At 47.7% G+C, this 12,519-nt stretch overlaps 1 protein-coding gene across 1 annotated transcript in view; it reads left to right on the top strand.

The window, feature by feature from the left end:
- Positions 1–10,833, top strand: part of MDGA1 (MAM domain containing glycosylphosphatidylinositol anchor 1) — a 137,909-nt gene extending 127,076 nt beyond the window's left edge. The window contains exons 15-17 of the mRNA XM_062490317.1: positions 8,354–8,484; positions 9,487–9,595; positions 10,742–10,833. Of these exons, the coding sequence (XP_062346301.1) occupies positions 8,354–8,484; positions 9,487–9,595; positions 10,742–10,833 (332 nt within the window). The remainder of the gene's footprint in view (positions 1–8,353; positions 8,485–9,486; positions 9,596–10,741) is intronic.
- The last annotated feature ends 1,686 nt before the right edge of the window (positions 10,834–12,519 follow it).

The raw sequence follows: 12,519 nt of genomic DNA, 5'->3' as shown, positions 1-12,519 counted from the left end.
TCTTCATGTTGATGTCAGCATTCTGTTTAGTACCTTCAGTGTGGGTTCACTGATCCCTGGCCTTCCTTGCCCCTCACTAAAAGGGCATCACTGAATCAAGTTCCCAGTGCAGACAGGCGCTGAAATGTTGCCTTCTTCAAAAGTCCTCTTCTGTCTTACAATTTGAATGTCTGACTATTTTGCTGCTGCAGGATTTGTTGGGAAGGCTGTTGGAGCACAGATTGCTGGCACCCATTCATTTGCAGATACCCTGAATCCCCACAGATTTTCTTTGCTCCTGATCACCTGATTGGAAGTCATGACAGATCACCTGATTATTCCTCTGGTGGGCAGTTGCTGTGATCCCCCCTCCCTTCATTCAGCAGAACATCTTTCCATTCAGACTTTAATCATAGCAGCAGCCTTGCGCAAAGTTGAGGAGCTGTAAGGATACACTGCAACCTGATCATCTCCTGAGACATCAGGTGTTGTATCAATTAGTCAGACTCTGAAATTGGTAACAGACTTAACAGGACCTCTCAGAGCATATCCAGCTGCTTCTTAGCACTCCCTTGTCACCATAGACCATTATATTGTCTCCATAGACCATTAATTATTTCACTGTTGGTCATTCCAGGTGCACATTTGGACAACCCCCGGGTACCCTGACAGGATAAAGGCTATAGGGACAGAGCGCAAACTATGATTCACTACTTGTGCATCCATCCCTATCTGTATTCAGGCTTCAACCAGATGTGATTTCGTAACGTAAGGAAATGCGTCCCAGAAAATCAAATAAATGCTCAACAAGTGTCAGTCACCACCATCACTTCTCGGAGTGGCTTCCTCTCCCAAAGAGAGCTCTGCAAGGGTGACAGGCACCCCAACACTTGAAGGAGTTTGCAGTTGCAGGTTTGCAGTCTCACTGTCTCAGCTAGTCACCTTGAAGTTTTGTGGTGCGAGTAAGGCAGACATGAAGTGGGGAAAGTCACTTGCTATAATGCATCCTATAATGCATCCCAGCTATAATGAGCTCAAAGCTGGGAGCACAGCCTGCTCTAACAAACAGCCTTCCTGCAGCAAATCACCTTCAAGGCCTGAACCATTCATCCTCTCACATCTCCCTGGGTCAGGCAGAGGATGAGGCCAGAGAACAGCTTTTGAGGGGTGTCCTCAGTTCAGCAGGAAGAATATGTGATCTCAGCTGCTCCTTCCTGCTGTCTCGCTGGCTTCAGCGTGGCATTAAACAGCCCATCTGCTCCAAGCCCTGCAGCCATGCAGCTGCTGTGCTTGGCTCCCGGGACTGAGACACACCACAGACAGGGTGATGATGGGGAAATAGGGAAATTGTTAATAGAGACAGAGAAGAGACAGGCAAAATTTTCCTCAGCATAAGTACATCTGTGTGTGCAGAATTTTTGTCAGGAACCCTTTCACACGCATCTTTTGTATTTTTGGGGGCTCTGGGAGGCTATCTCCTCTCTTGCTGAGGTCTTTGCAAAGCCTGCCCACAGAAGGGAGACAGGCAGAGTCCCCTGCCTGGCTGTTGTGCTCTTTTAAACCTGGCAGTGTCGATGAAACAGACTTTGTTTCAGCTCGTTGGAGAGTGCTGAGCACAGTGCATGCTCTCAGTCTGAGAGCTGAGCACATGAGTCCCACAAAGGACCCAGCTGTCTCTGGTGCCAAAGATGAAAGGGTGAGTTATCAAACCTGGGAGGAGAGAGAGCATCACCTGAAGGCATCTGGGCATGTCATGAAACAGAGGGTGAACAAGGAACAAACAGACCTCACAGATGAGTTCTGCTTCTTGAGTCTGCAAAATTGGTGGGGAAAGTTGCCTACACATGATCTCCTTCTTGCTAGGTTTATCATACTCTAATTTTTAACGGTTGGACTCGATATTGAAGATCTTTTCCAATGTAAACAATTCTATGATTTTCCCCCAGGCTGGCCTCTCCTCTCTAAGGTAGTACCCAGCACTTCTGGGGACCAGTAGCTCCAGCAGGCAAGAAGGGAGGAGCTTCCATTGGCATCTTCCCATCCTGCTTGCCAGCAGCTGCAGGAGAAATGAAGGAGAGCATCCATTCCCCTGCCCAGTACCTGGGGTTCCCCCAGCCCTGCCTGGAGCTGTCACCAGCAGCACTGGGCTCCTACACAGCCATGGCCCCAACAAGTGACCAGCTCTGAACTTACACCTGAGTCACCCTCCCTGTACCCTCCCTCTATTCTGTTCCAGCTGAACATCAGATGGACCTTTGTTCTTCTGAGATAGCATAAATTTAACATTATGGATGGTGGAGACCTTTTTTCTCCCTCTTTTGAATTTCCTAAATGACATCCTGTTGTCCACACATAGAAAACCTGTTACTGGTCACAAACAACCTCTGAGGGAATTTTCCATGAAAAGGGGTGCCAGGATTTTGTTCTATAAACACAGTATCAAAGATGGAAGTCTTGTATCATTCATCTTTCTGTGCTAACAGTTTCTCTAATTAGAATGGTGGATCAAATGAGCAAAGGAGCTCAAGCATAGCTCCATTGCAAGTCTGCTCCTGCCATATCACCATCTGCTCTCTATGTACACAGACAGGTGGGGATATGCTGGAGAAAAGGAGCTATAGCTGTAGCTTGCCTGCCTTCCTCCCATTATTCCTCATCACAAGACAACACCACTGCAGTTACCCCACTGTCTGCAGGGCCCAGGTCCCCCCTGCCCAGTATGTCTCCCCAGGGACCCAGCCATATGTCTGCTTTGTCTTTCTAGAGTATTGTTGCTTCTCTGCTGGTACATTTCCTCCTTCCTGACATTCCTGTACATGCCAGACTGGTCAGACAGATAGTGATGAATCATAGATCAATCTGTGCAATTGGCTTTGCCATGTCGGGGAATATTGCTTCAAGTCCAGCCTCATTTGATGGTGGTTTAGGAGGTCAGAGGTGGAAATATGTTTGTTTCTTTGGGTTTTTGAAATCCACAGTTAACTCCAAAGAAAATTCCCGGTAGCCACTTATAAGTAATTTTCACAGGTTTGCTGTAGGGGAAACATTGCAAATCAAAACTTACCTTATTGCTGTTTATATCCTCAGAAAGTCCTAGATACAGCAGGAAACAGGAGGTTTTGATTCCCCTGATTCCTTTCTCCATAGCCTCCCTACAGTACCAGAGCATTGAGTGTCCCACAGCAATCAGCTGGCAGTACAGGCTGAACGTTCTCCTTGCCCCAGTGCAGGTACCTTGTGAGTAGAGGTGGGATCATGGTGCTTTCCAAAGTCTGACCAGGATGAGCTCTCTGAACCCTCGTCCTCTGAATTTAGTGAAGAGGTGGCTGCAGAAACAGGTCTGTGTAGTAACCCTATGGCTGGACAGAGGGGACCCTGCACACCAAGGTGAGAACAGTGAAAGACATGTAGAAAAAAAGTTCTCTGTAGTCGGGAGTGGAAAGAAGCCCAGAGGCTTTAATTGTCTTTCTGCTCATATGTTAATGTGTGAAGCATCCTGAGAGACTGTGAATGAGTAAATACATCCTACCATGGCACAAAGACAACTTACATTCCTAGGAATTATGAGTCAGTACCACTTGGTATTATTTCTGCATCTCTGTCTGTGCTACAATTATTTTTCCATCCTCTGCTCTCTAGCTCTCAGAGCAATAACTTTCCCCCCAGCTCTGTAACCAGCCTGATGCTGACTGCTATTCATTAACATCCATTTAAATGAGAGAGGGAGAGAGAGAGACCTGTGTTTGTTGTGGAGATTACAAACAGTAATAGATCCTTTCTGGAGACTGTCGTTTGCTCCTGGTATTTGCCTGCACTAAGCTTTGGACTTTTAGTTTCTGATCAGTGGCATTAACATTGAACACTCAAAGATGTCCTCAGAGCCCCTGTTAGAAATATAAAAGCTCTTTTCTCCCTGGATTGGTTTTAGCCCTCATTTTGGGTCTATGAGTGACTCCACTAAGCTGTGCAAGGTCTAAAGCCCCTCCACACCGTGAATCTCCTTCTAGCTGCTGGATATATCTTGCAATCAATCATCTTCTTATCTCGATCTTGCCTGCACTGGAAATGCCATGGGAATTTCCATGGAGGTTTTCAGCCCTGAATTCCCAGTTGAATGCCAAATCTAAACTGGAGCAACAGTCAGGAATTCTCATCAGTAGCTGATCTCCTGAGATTGCCCTGTACTGGAACAAGGATCTTACAGGAGTGCAGCAGGCAGTTGCAGTGAGACCAGGCTGCATGCCAGCTCCTGTCTGTGGATCCCAACAGCCTTCCCTACCCATCCCACAGAGCTCTGCTGCACTTTGTATGGCACCCCATCTCTCAGTGCATAGCGTCATCCTCCCTTTTCTTCCTGACTACTCCAGCTGCCTGACTTTCATCTGAACCATGCAATCTGAGCTGTTCCTTAGCCTTTTCCCCACTCCATCACCCTGCATTAACTCCCCAAGAGCACTCTTGAGGACACCTCTTCCTTCTCTGCCATTCCACACCAGCTGTGCTGATGGCCCTGCCTGTACAGGCTCTGTGTCCCTCCCACGGCTGCCTGCACCAGCTCTTCTGGAGCTACACTGCAAGTGAAGTCCCCACCCTGTGGAAACTGAGTGAAGACCTTTTTTTGTTGTGAGAATGTAACATTTAAAGGCATCCCTTGGGTTGCTCTATCTGGCAGCCCAGCTGGTCTTTTGTGTGAGTGCCACTCTTTTGAAATGCCAGCTCTGGTCTTCAAGGCAGCCAGCAGAAGGTACAGCTGGCTTTGCCTGTAATTAATTCCTCATCATTCATCATTTGCCTTTATTCTCCCTTTTGATTGGGAAGAAGGAATAATACAGATTACAAGACAAATGCAAAGATTGCCTTGTATGGGAAGAGGTAACAACAGGATTGCTGGTGTCCTGGGATTTCCCTTTTGTTAGTCTGTCTCTGGTCAGCTGGAGAGATAGAGCAGCAGATAGATGGTTTGTCTTTTTGTGTGCCTCACCTGCAGGTGCCCTTTTAAAATGCCAGGCAGGGGAGATGGGGAAGGGGCAACAAGGAGAGAAATAGATAATAAAACTGTCCAACTGGCTTTGGACTCTGATAGAGGAAACCAGGCATGATTGCAGTGTGAAACCAGTCAAAAACAGGGACTGCAGCAGCTGGCACTGGAGACTGTCCCACGCGAGTCTTTCTCATCTCCACTGATGAGGAGTTGGAGAGCAGCTCACACTTCGATTCTTCTTCAGTTTGTAACCTCTGGAAAGGAAGATGACTTGGAGATTCCCACAGTCCAAGTCTGCAATATTTTATGGCTTGGCCTAGAGCACAGATCTGGAGGTTCATTTACAGATACCTCCATCACAGGCTATGTACCCTTAACTTGACTGGCAGCTGGTGGCAGACTGACACATGGTAGAAGGGAGTAAAGTAGAAGACCTGCACAGACTTTAACATCTGTAATACTGTGGACTCAGTTCAGATGGGATAGACATTTCATCACTGTTTCAAGTCCAGTAGCCTCCTCCATGCCTCCCAGAAGCATATTCCCAGTGACAGTCTTACTGGAAAATGAAGGCATTGAAGTTTCTTCCCAGTCTCAGGGAGCCACTGTAAATTAGCAGAGATTGCAGGTAGGGCTGTGAGAGCTGGCTGCCCTTCACAGCTCTGACTGATTTCTAAGATAGCCATGGGCATGCTGCTCCTCTGTTTGACCTTCAGTTTTCCATGTGTAGACAAGAGTAGTGAAACACTGCAGGTTGTGAGTAGATAAGGGAGCTTCCTTTCCAATTGCAAACAATTTGAAGAATGCCTGCTTGCATTCAGTATTGTTGAATTAGGGAATTCGGGGTCCAAAAGGTTGTTTTTCCTGATGCTGCAAGGACATGGAGCTGTCAGCCAGGATGTGCTCAGGCTTGGTTTGGGTTTAGGCCAGGCATTCACAACCAGTGCTTTGGAGGCACTAATTTGCATTCCAGATGCTTCTCTGGGTTTCCTTCTATCTCGCCTTTGCTTTTTTCCTAGGGCATCAAAGTTCGTTTGCTGCGTGATTTGTCCCAGTGCTGACTACTCAGCCAGGCTATTGTGCAGCAAATCCTAGCTACAAGTCCCCAAATGAGGATAGAATAGACAATGGTTGTTTTTAATCCTTGCTTGCTAGAGCTTCATATTAATTCTTCATTTGCTCTCAATCCCTCACCTCACTGGCTCTGGTGTCTGTAATTAGCTGCTCTGAACACACTCCTGTTGACATTGATCTATGGGGTTATGTAGTTCCTGCGTGAGCTGTCAGTTTGGACAAGGTGCTCCACGAGGAATTGGTATCCTTTGAGAGACTTTCCTTCACAGGAAGCTGCTGAAGGAAGGGAAGATGCCAGGGAATCAGCAGCTCAAAGCTATTTTTTCCAGAGACTCCTATCGTGACTTCTCTTATCTGTGGCACTGTGTTTCCAGGAGGGAGGTCTCATTGGCTTGGATCCCCCAAGGTTGTGCAGTGCCAGCTGGTCTCAAGAGAGAGAGAGAAACAAGCTATTTTTCTCCTTGTCCTGGGTTGTGGTGTGCATCCCAAACTTAGTACTACCAGGGAAGGGGATTGGATATGCTATGTCCTGTCAGGCCTTCATCTAGTTTTCTCAGCTGGCCTTACAGCTAATGTTTCTGAATACTTCCAGACAGTAATGTGTTTTCTATCCTCCTTTCACTAAATTGTATACATATTTCATTTTTTAAACCTTTTCTTGTAAGTCATTTACTAAGAATCTAAACATTTCATCATCTTTATTATGCTCTGAACTCCCTGTGATGTATCTCCCAGTTTCTGACAGCCAGGCACTTGATGGGAGCATTTCCAGGTCCCTGTCCTTCACACAGTGCTCTTAAGGTGAATGTGCCAAGAATGAAGGATTTGGGGAGATCATGTAGGAGGAGGGTTATACAGGAAAGTGTGTTTCCCTATCTATTCCCCTGACCTCTTTCTGTTGCTTTTCCAAAGGGCATACCCATGTGGGAATGCAGCATCCCAAGTGCAGACAGACTACAGATGGATAAGTAAGGGTTACTATTTCCTCCATACTCTCGGGTGTAATATATCTGTGTATGAAGACCACAGACACTGATGAGCAACACCATGGCTAGAGTTGTGATTGATTACTCGAGAAAAAAACAAGTGTTTTGGGTCAAACCTGACTGAATGTTTAAATTTTATTTTTTTCACTTAAGCAAAAAAGGAAAAGAAGTAATCTGAGGGCATGCTAACAAAATGCTTCAAGAAGACAAACTGAGATGGTTTTGTGTGTGGGTGGAGGGTAGGAAACTGTGACACTGTTTTCAAAGTGAGAACTGGAAATGCTTTGAGATTTGTTGGCTTCGGTTTTGGTTTAATGATAGACAAAACCTTTTGGGAATTGATTTTTTTGAAAGAACTTGAAGTCAGCATTGATTCACAGGATCTTTGTGAACCTCTGAAAACATTGGGCTGCGATGGTACCAGGTGGTGTGGAATAGGCAACGTTGTCTGGTGCTTCAAAGAACAGCTGCTCACTCCAAGACTGCTCCCAGGTCAAGTGGTGAATGAGGACACTGGTCATGTTTCCACAGCTGATGGCCAGAGCAGGGAGAGCCCTGCTAGCTGCATTGCATATTTCAGGTGTCAGTGGTGAATGGGGACAGGTAAATATGTGTTCTGGGCTCCCCATTTCAAGTGGAATGTAGAGAAATTGGTGGGGTCCAGCAGAAGGGCATCAGGATGGTGAAGGGTCAGGAGCAGAAGCCCTTAGGAAGAGAAGTCAAGGGAGCTGGACTTGCTCAGTCTGGCAAAGAGGAGGTTGCTATCGGCCATTGGCCCCCAACTCTTTCAAGGGCAAATTCAAAGGTAATGGAACCAAAATCTTTTCACAGTATTAAATTATATGATAAGAAACAGTGTCCAAAACTGGTAGTGCTGGAGTTCATACTGGACTGTAGGAAATCTTGGTTTCCTCAGGGAAGATGAAGACTTGGCCAGGCAAAACCATGCTGCCTTCATGTAGAGCACGAGACAGCTTCAAGCAGGAGGCTGGATGGGATGCCTCTGGAAGTCTTTGGCAGCTGGCATTTCTGCCACCCCCTTCTCATGTTGTTCCAGCCATGCTGCACACTTCTTCTTCCTCATCCTGCCCCTCTTTATCTGGGTCTGTGCCTCCCTAGGAAAGGCCAGGTGGATGAAACATTGCCAGTGGCACTTGTCCATGAACAGAGGAGAAAGCTGGTTCCCTTCAGAGATGGCCACTGGGGCTCTGCATGCTGTCTCTGGGCCAGCTGGGGCTTACAGCCATGAGACCAGAGCTGTGCCAGGAGCCAGCCCAGCAGGCAGGCTTGGCTGCCTGCCCCAGCATGCCAGAGACCTGTTTCTCTCTTACAGGCTCCTTGAACCTGCTAGTTCGCGTGCGGAACAAGCGAGCCATCGACACCCAGGTCTGGTCCCTCAGTGGCAATCGGGGTAACATGTGGCAGCAAGCACATGTGCCCATCAACCCGCCTGGCCCCTTCCAGGTAAGCCAAGCCCACAGTCAAGGAGCCACCTGCCACCTGCCCTAATCGTGTGCCATGGATGTAGATTTCCTGGCAGACATTTTTCTGTGTAGCACAGGGGCCGGTGGTGCACAAGGGAGGGCACTGAGAGCTCTCAACCCCCAGGGTCACTGGGGCAAGGCAAAGACTTGGTGGATGCATAGAAGTCAACTCCGCTTCTCCCTGAGGTTTGAATGTGCAAGCATCAGTTCGGTACTATAAATTTTCTGATTATTGCTGGTCTGGAAGCTGGTTGTCAGAGAGCTCCTTTTGGATACGTCTGTGTGATGGATAGGTGCCTCAGTGCTGAGCAGCCAAGGGATGCTGGCCTGTTGGTTTAAAGTGACTGAGTGCTAGAGGTTTCTTCTAGCACATGCTGCAGAGCCCACCTCTACTGTGCCCCCTGCTTGGGACTCTAGGAGCACTTGTGAATATGAACTGGGAACTCTGCATGTGCTGATCAAGTTGTTCATATGTCCCCAGGTTGTGGGCTGGGGACATGGCTGAGTTTTTTTTCATGGCTGAGTTTTTTACCCAACAGGCTACTTTGCTGTTGTAGGGCTGTTTGTGAGAGTTGCTCTGTACAGGCTGGTTAAGTTGTGGCACTGTGGCAAAATGCCCAGTGTGCTTTTGGATACTTCAAAGCAGTAAATAAGAATGTAGTTACTCTTGTAAGTTCTGTTCCATATTGGTTGGCTTGTTAGAACAGGACACATAATAAAGCAGAACTCTAACACTCATTTATTACTGCACAGACACTCAGCACAAAGAGGTTGGTCCCATAAACAGTGGAATCTGGCTTTCCAGATCCTGTGTTATTGTGAGATATTGTGAATATTGGAGAAACACAAAGGAAATAATTCTCTTAGAGGCCTGGTAAGGTCTGTTCTGTGTCCTGCTCACCTCTGCAAAGCCCTGCAGTGCAGGAAGGGCTCTCCACACCCGCAGCCTCACACCGGGCTCTCTCCCATGCTCTGCTTGTAGATCATCTTTGAAGGTGTCCGGGGCACGAGCTATGAGGGGGACATTGCCATTGATGACGTCACTCTGAAAAAGGGAGACTGCCCAAGGAAGCCAATTGGACCGAATAAGGGTGAGACGGTGTCTACCTCAGAGGCAAACAAGTTGGTAGGAGTGCATTCACAAATGCACATGCTAGGGATGTGCGGCTGATTTCAGAACACACTGATGTGTTGGTGGCACTCAACAGGATGGTTGACCCCAGCAGCAGAAGTCACCAGAGGGACCGTCAGACTCTTGGGGTTGTTCTATACAGTCAAGAGTTAGCAAGAGTCAAAGGAACCACCAGGAGATGTCATCCCTAATAAGCTAAGGAATTCTGCAATATCTCATTTCCTGGAAACTCTAGTTATGAAAACTTTGAAAAGGGAAAGATCTGCAGGTTTTAATGGCCTCTGTAGTGTTAAGTCAGTCCTACTTTGAGAAGAAAAAAAATCTGCTCTTTGGGGTGCAGAACAAGGGAGGACTGTGCTTCTTTCCATTGCCGTCTGAGCAGAGAGGCACAGCCAGGCTAAATCCCACCAGCCCCTTTCCAGTCCACCCACATAAACTGGTGCCAGCACTGAGTAATGGAGAAACTCCACTCTCACAAGGGTGCACCATAGACTGAAGCCGCACCGAGGTGTGTGTGAGCAGTACGTAGGCATTGGCTGGGAATCACAGGTGTGCTGTCTGCCTCAGTCCTGCCTGTGCCCTCCATAACATGCCTCAGGTGGGTCAGACAGCAGATGTTCAGAGTACGCAAACCAGAGCCACACAGGCACTGGAGAGCAAGGTTCAGTTTGGTTTATTTATTTTTGAAGCAAGAAAACCTTCAGAGTAAGAGTCACTTCCTGCAAATTTTCTTAACTCCAGAGATGAAGAGGGAAACAAAAGTCAGAAAACTCCAAAATTTTCAAAATTTTAGGTGCAGTTAAAAGTTTCTTTTGGCCTAGGATGCAACCATAATACAATGAGAGTCTTTTGTTTGACTCAGGTTGAAAGTTCTGGGGAAGAAAGGAGGATTGGATTGCAAAAGTGTCTAAGATTCAACCTTTTTTCCAAAGTTAGTTTTGGGGAACCTTTGGAGAACATCCAGGAAAGACTCAAAGTATCTTCCAAAGGATCAGGGAACTCTCTGTGCTTCAGGGTGGGAGAAGACGTGAATGTGTGCTAACTTGTTTGATGAGGTCTGTATCTGTCCCATCACTAATTCTCTTTCTCCCTTCTCGTCTGGCAGCTGTTGCTCTTCCAGGAAGCGGTGTCCCAGCCCTGCACAGCCCTTGGCTTTGTGGCCCATTGACTTTCTTCCTTTACGTGCTGCTCAGATGATGGCAAGCGAGAGCTCCTGTCTTCGGACCAAGACATTCCTGCTCCTTTCCTACTCAGCCACCTCTGCTCCTCTTCCTCCCCTCCTCACTGGCACACCAAAGTGTCCATATGTTACCAAAGACTGACAGGCATGACCATGCAAAGGGATCTGGTTCAGAACTGGAGCACTCCTTGAGAAAGTCATAATGTCTAGAACAAAATTTAAAAATAAAGACAAAACTTTTTTTAAAAAGCACGTGCACGAGAGAGAGTGAGAGAGAGAGAGGAAGGAAAGAAACACACAGAGAGAAAAGAAGGAATGAAACACAAAAAAAATAGGAATGAAGAAATGTGAAGAGCAAGTGAAGGAAGAAAAAAAACCACCCCCATCTTTCCTTGGGAATGTCGGACAGGGCTTCCTCAGGGAAATGGGAACTTGTTTGAAACAAACAAACAAAAATATATTAAAGCACAAATTTCTACCAGAACAGTTACCTTCTTTGCTGCAGAGCCCACAGCTTAGTGGATGATATCCTGCAGTACTCCCCTTGTCTCCTCATGCTTTCCCGCTGGCTGGGCTGCCCTGTCCGTGGGGCAGCAGCTGCCCCGTGTGCCAGCGGCCGGAGCGCCTTGCCTCGCACCGCATGTGCTTCAGTGTCTCCATCCATCCACATCTTCCAGGCTCTCACGTACTTAACTGCCCCCAGCGTGGCTTGCTTTGGCCTTTCCCCACTGCTCTGTGCTTCTCATCCCCTGGCCTGAAGAAGATGGAGCAAGGAAGGGACCAATGACATGGGACACGCTGAGTGGTGAAGTCCTGGCTGGATCCAGCTGCAGCACTGGCCTCCAAGAGCCTCTTTCTGTCTCTCAGCACTCTTGCTGGATAGGGAGCAGGTCTGAGATGCAGACAGAAAAGTCTGGTCTCTATGGGGCTGAAGGATGGGAAGTGATGGGATGGGACTGGAAGGGTGGAGCAGTTGCACATTGGCTTCCCCCTGTGAATATTGGGATGATGACCGCCTCAGCCCTAAACACAGGATTGCTTGTCAACCTTTATTTTGCTACCTATTTATTTTGGTTTTTATTCCATTACTTCCTCCACCTCAAGTTTTCTGGATTACAGGAAAAATCAGGCATTTAAATGTTCTTCAGCCAGACAGCAAATCCTGTGCTCATGACCCAGCCCCTGGTCTGGCATTCAGGCAGCTCCAGTGCTCTCCTCTCACCTCCCAAGGCCTTTCTGCATGCCCAGTGCATTCACTCCAGTGTGGGCAAAAGGTGGAAACAGCATCACTGCTCAGGGCTGGGGTTGCTGAATTTTGTCAGCACATGCAGCCACACAGGCACTCAGTTTCCACTGCCAGGGCAATGGGCAGAGGAGCTGAAAGGTGGAACATGCAGGAAACTGCTCCAAGAAGGATGCAGGCAGGAAGTTGGCCCAAAAGAGGGGTTTGTGCTGATTTATGGCCCTGTTTGCCACTGAGGAACAAGGGAACAGGGGTGGGGGAAATTCACCTTTTTCTTGATTGTATCATGAGTGGGTAAAGCTGGTGTTTCTCTCTGCTGCAGACCTGTGGCAGGTCTGGCCTAACCTCCTCAAGGTGGAGGCACATGCTGCTCCAGATGAACCCCCAGGAGAAGGATCTGCCCTGCACCAGCCAAACAGGAGCTGTGATAGCCTTGTTGCATCTGGAAACAGCTCTGGGC

The sequence above is a fragment of the Cinclus cinclus genome, chromosome 3, assembly GCF_963662255.1.
Source record: "Cinclus cinclus chromosome 3, bCinCin1.1, whole genome shotgun sequence".
Classification (NCBI taxonomy): Eukaryota; Metazoa; Chordata; class Aves; order Passeriformes; family Cinclidae; genus Cinclus; species Cinclus cinclus.
This window is presented reverse-complemented; position numbering and strand designations above follow the sequence as displayed.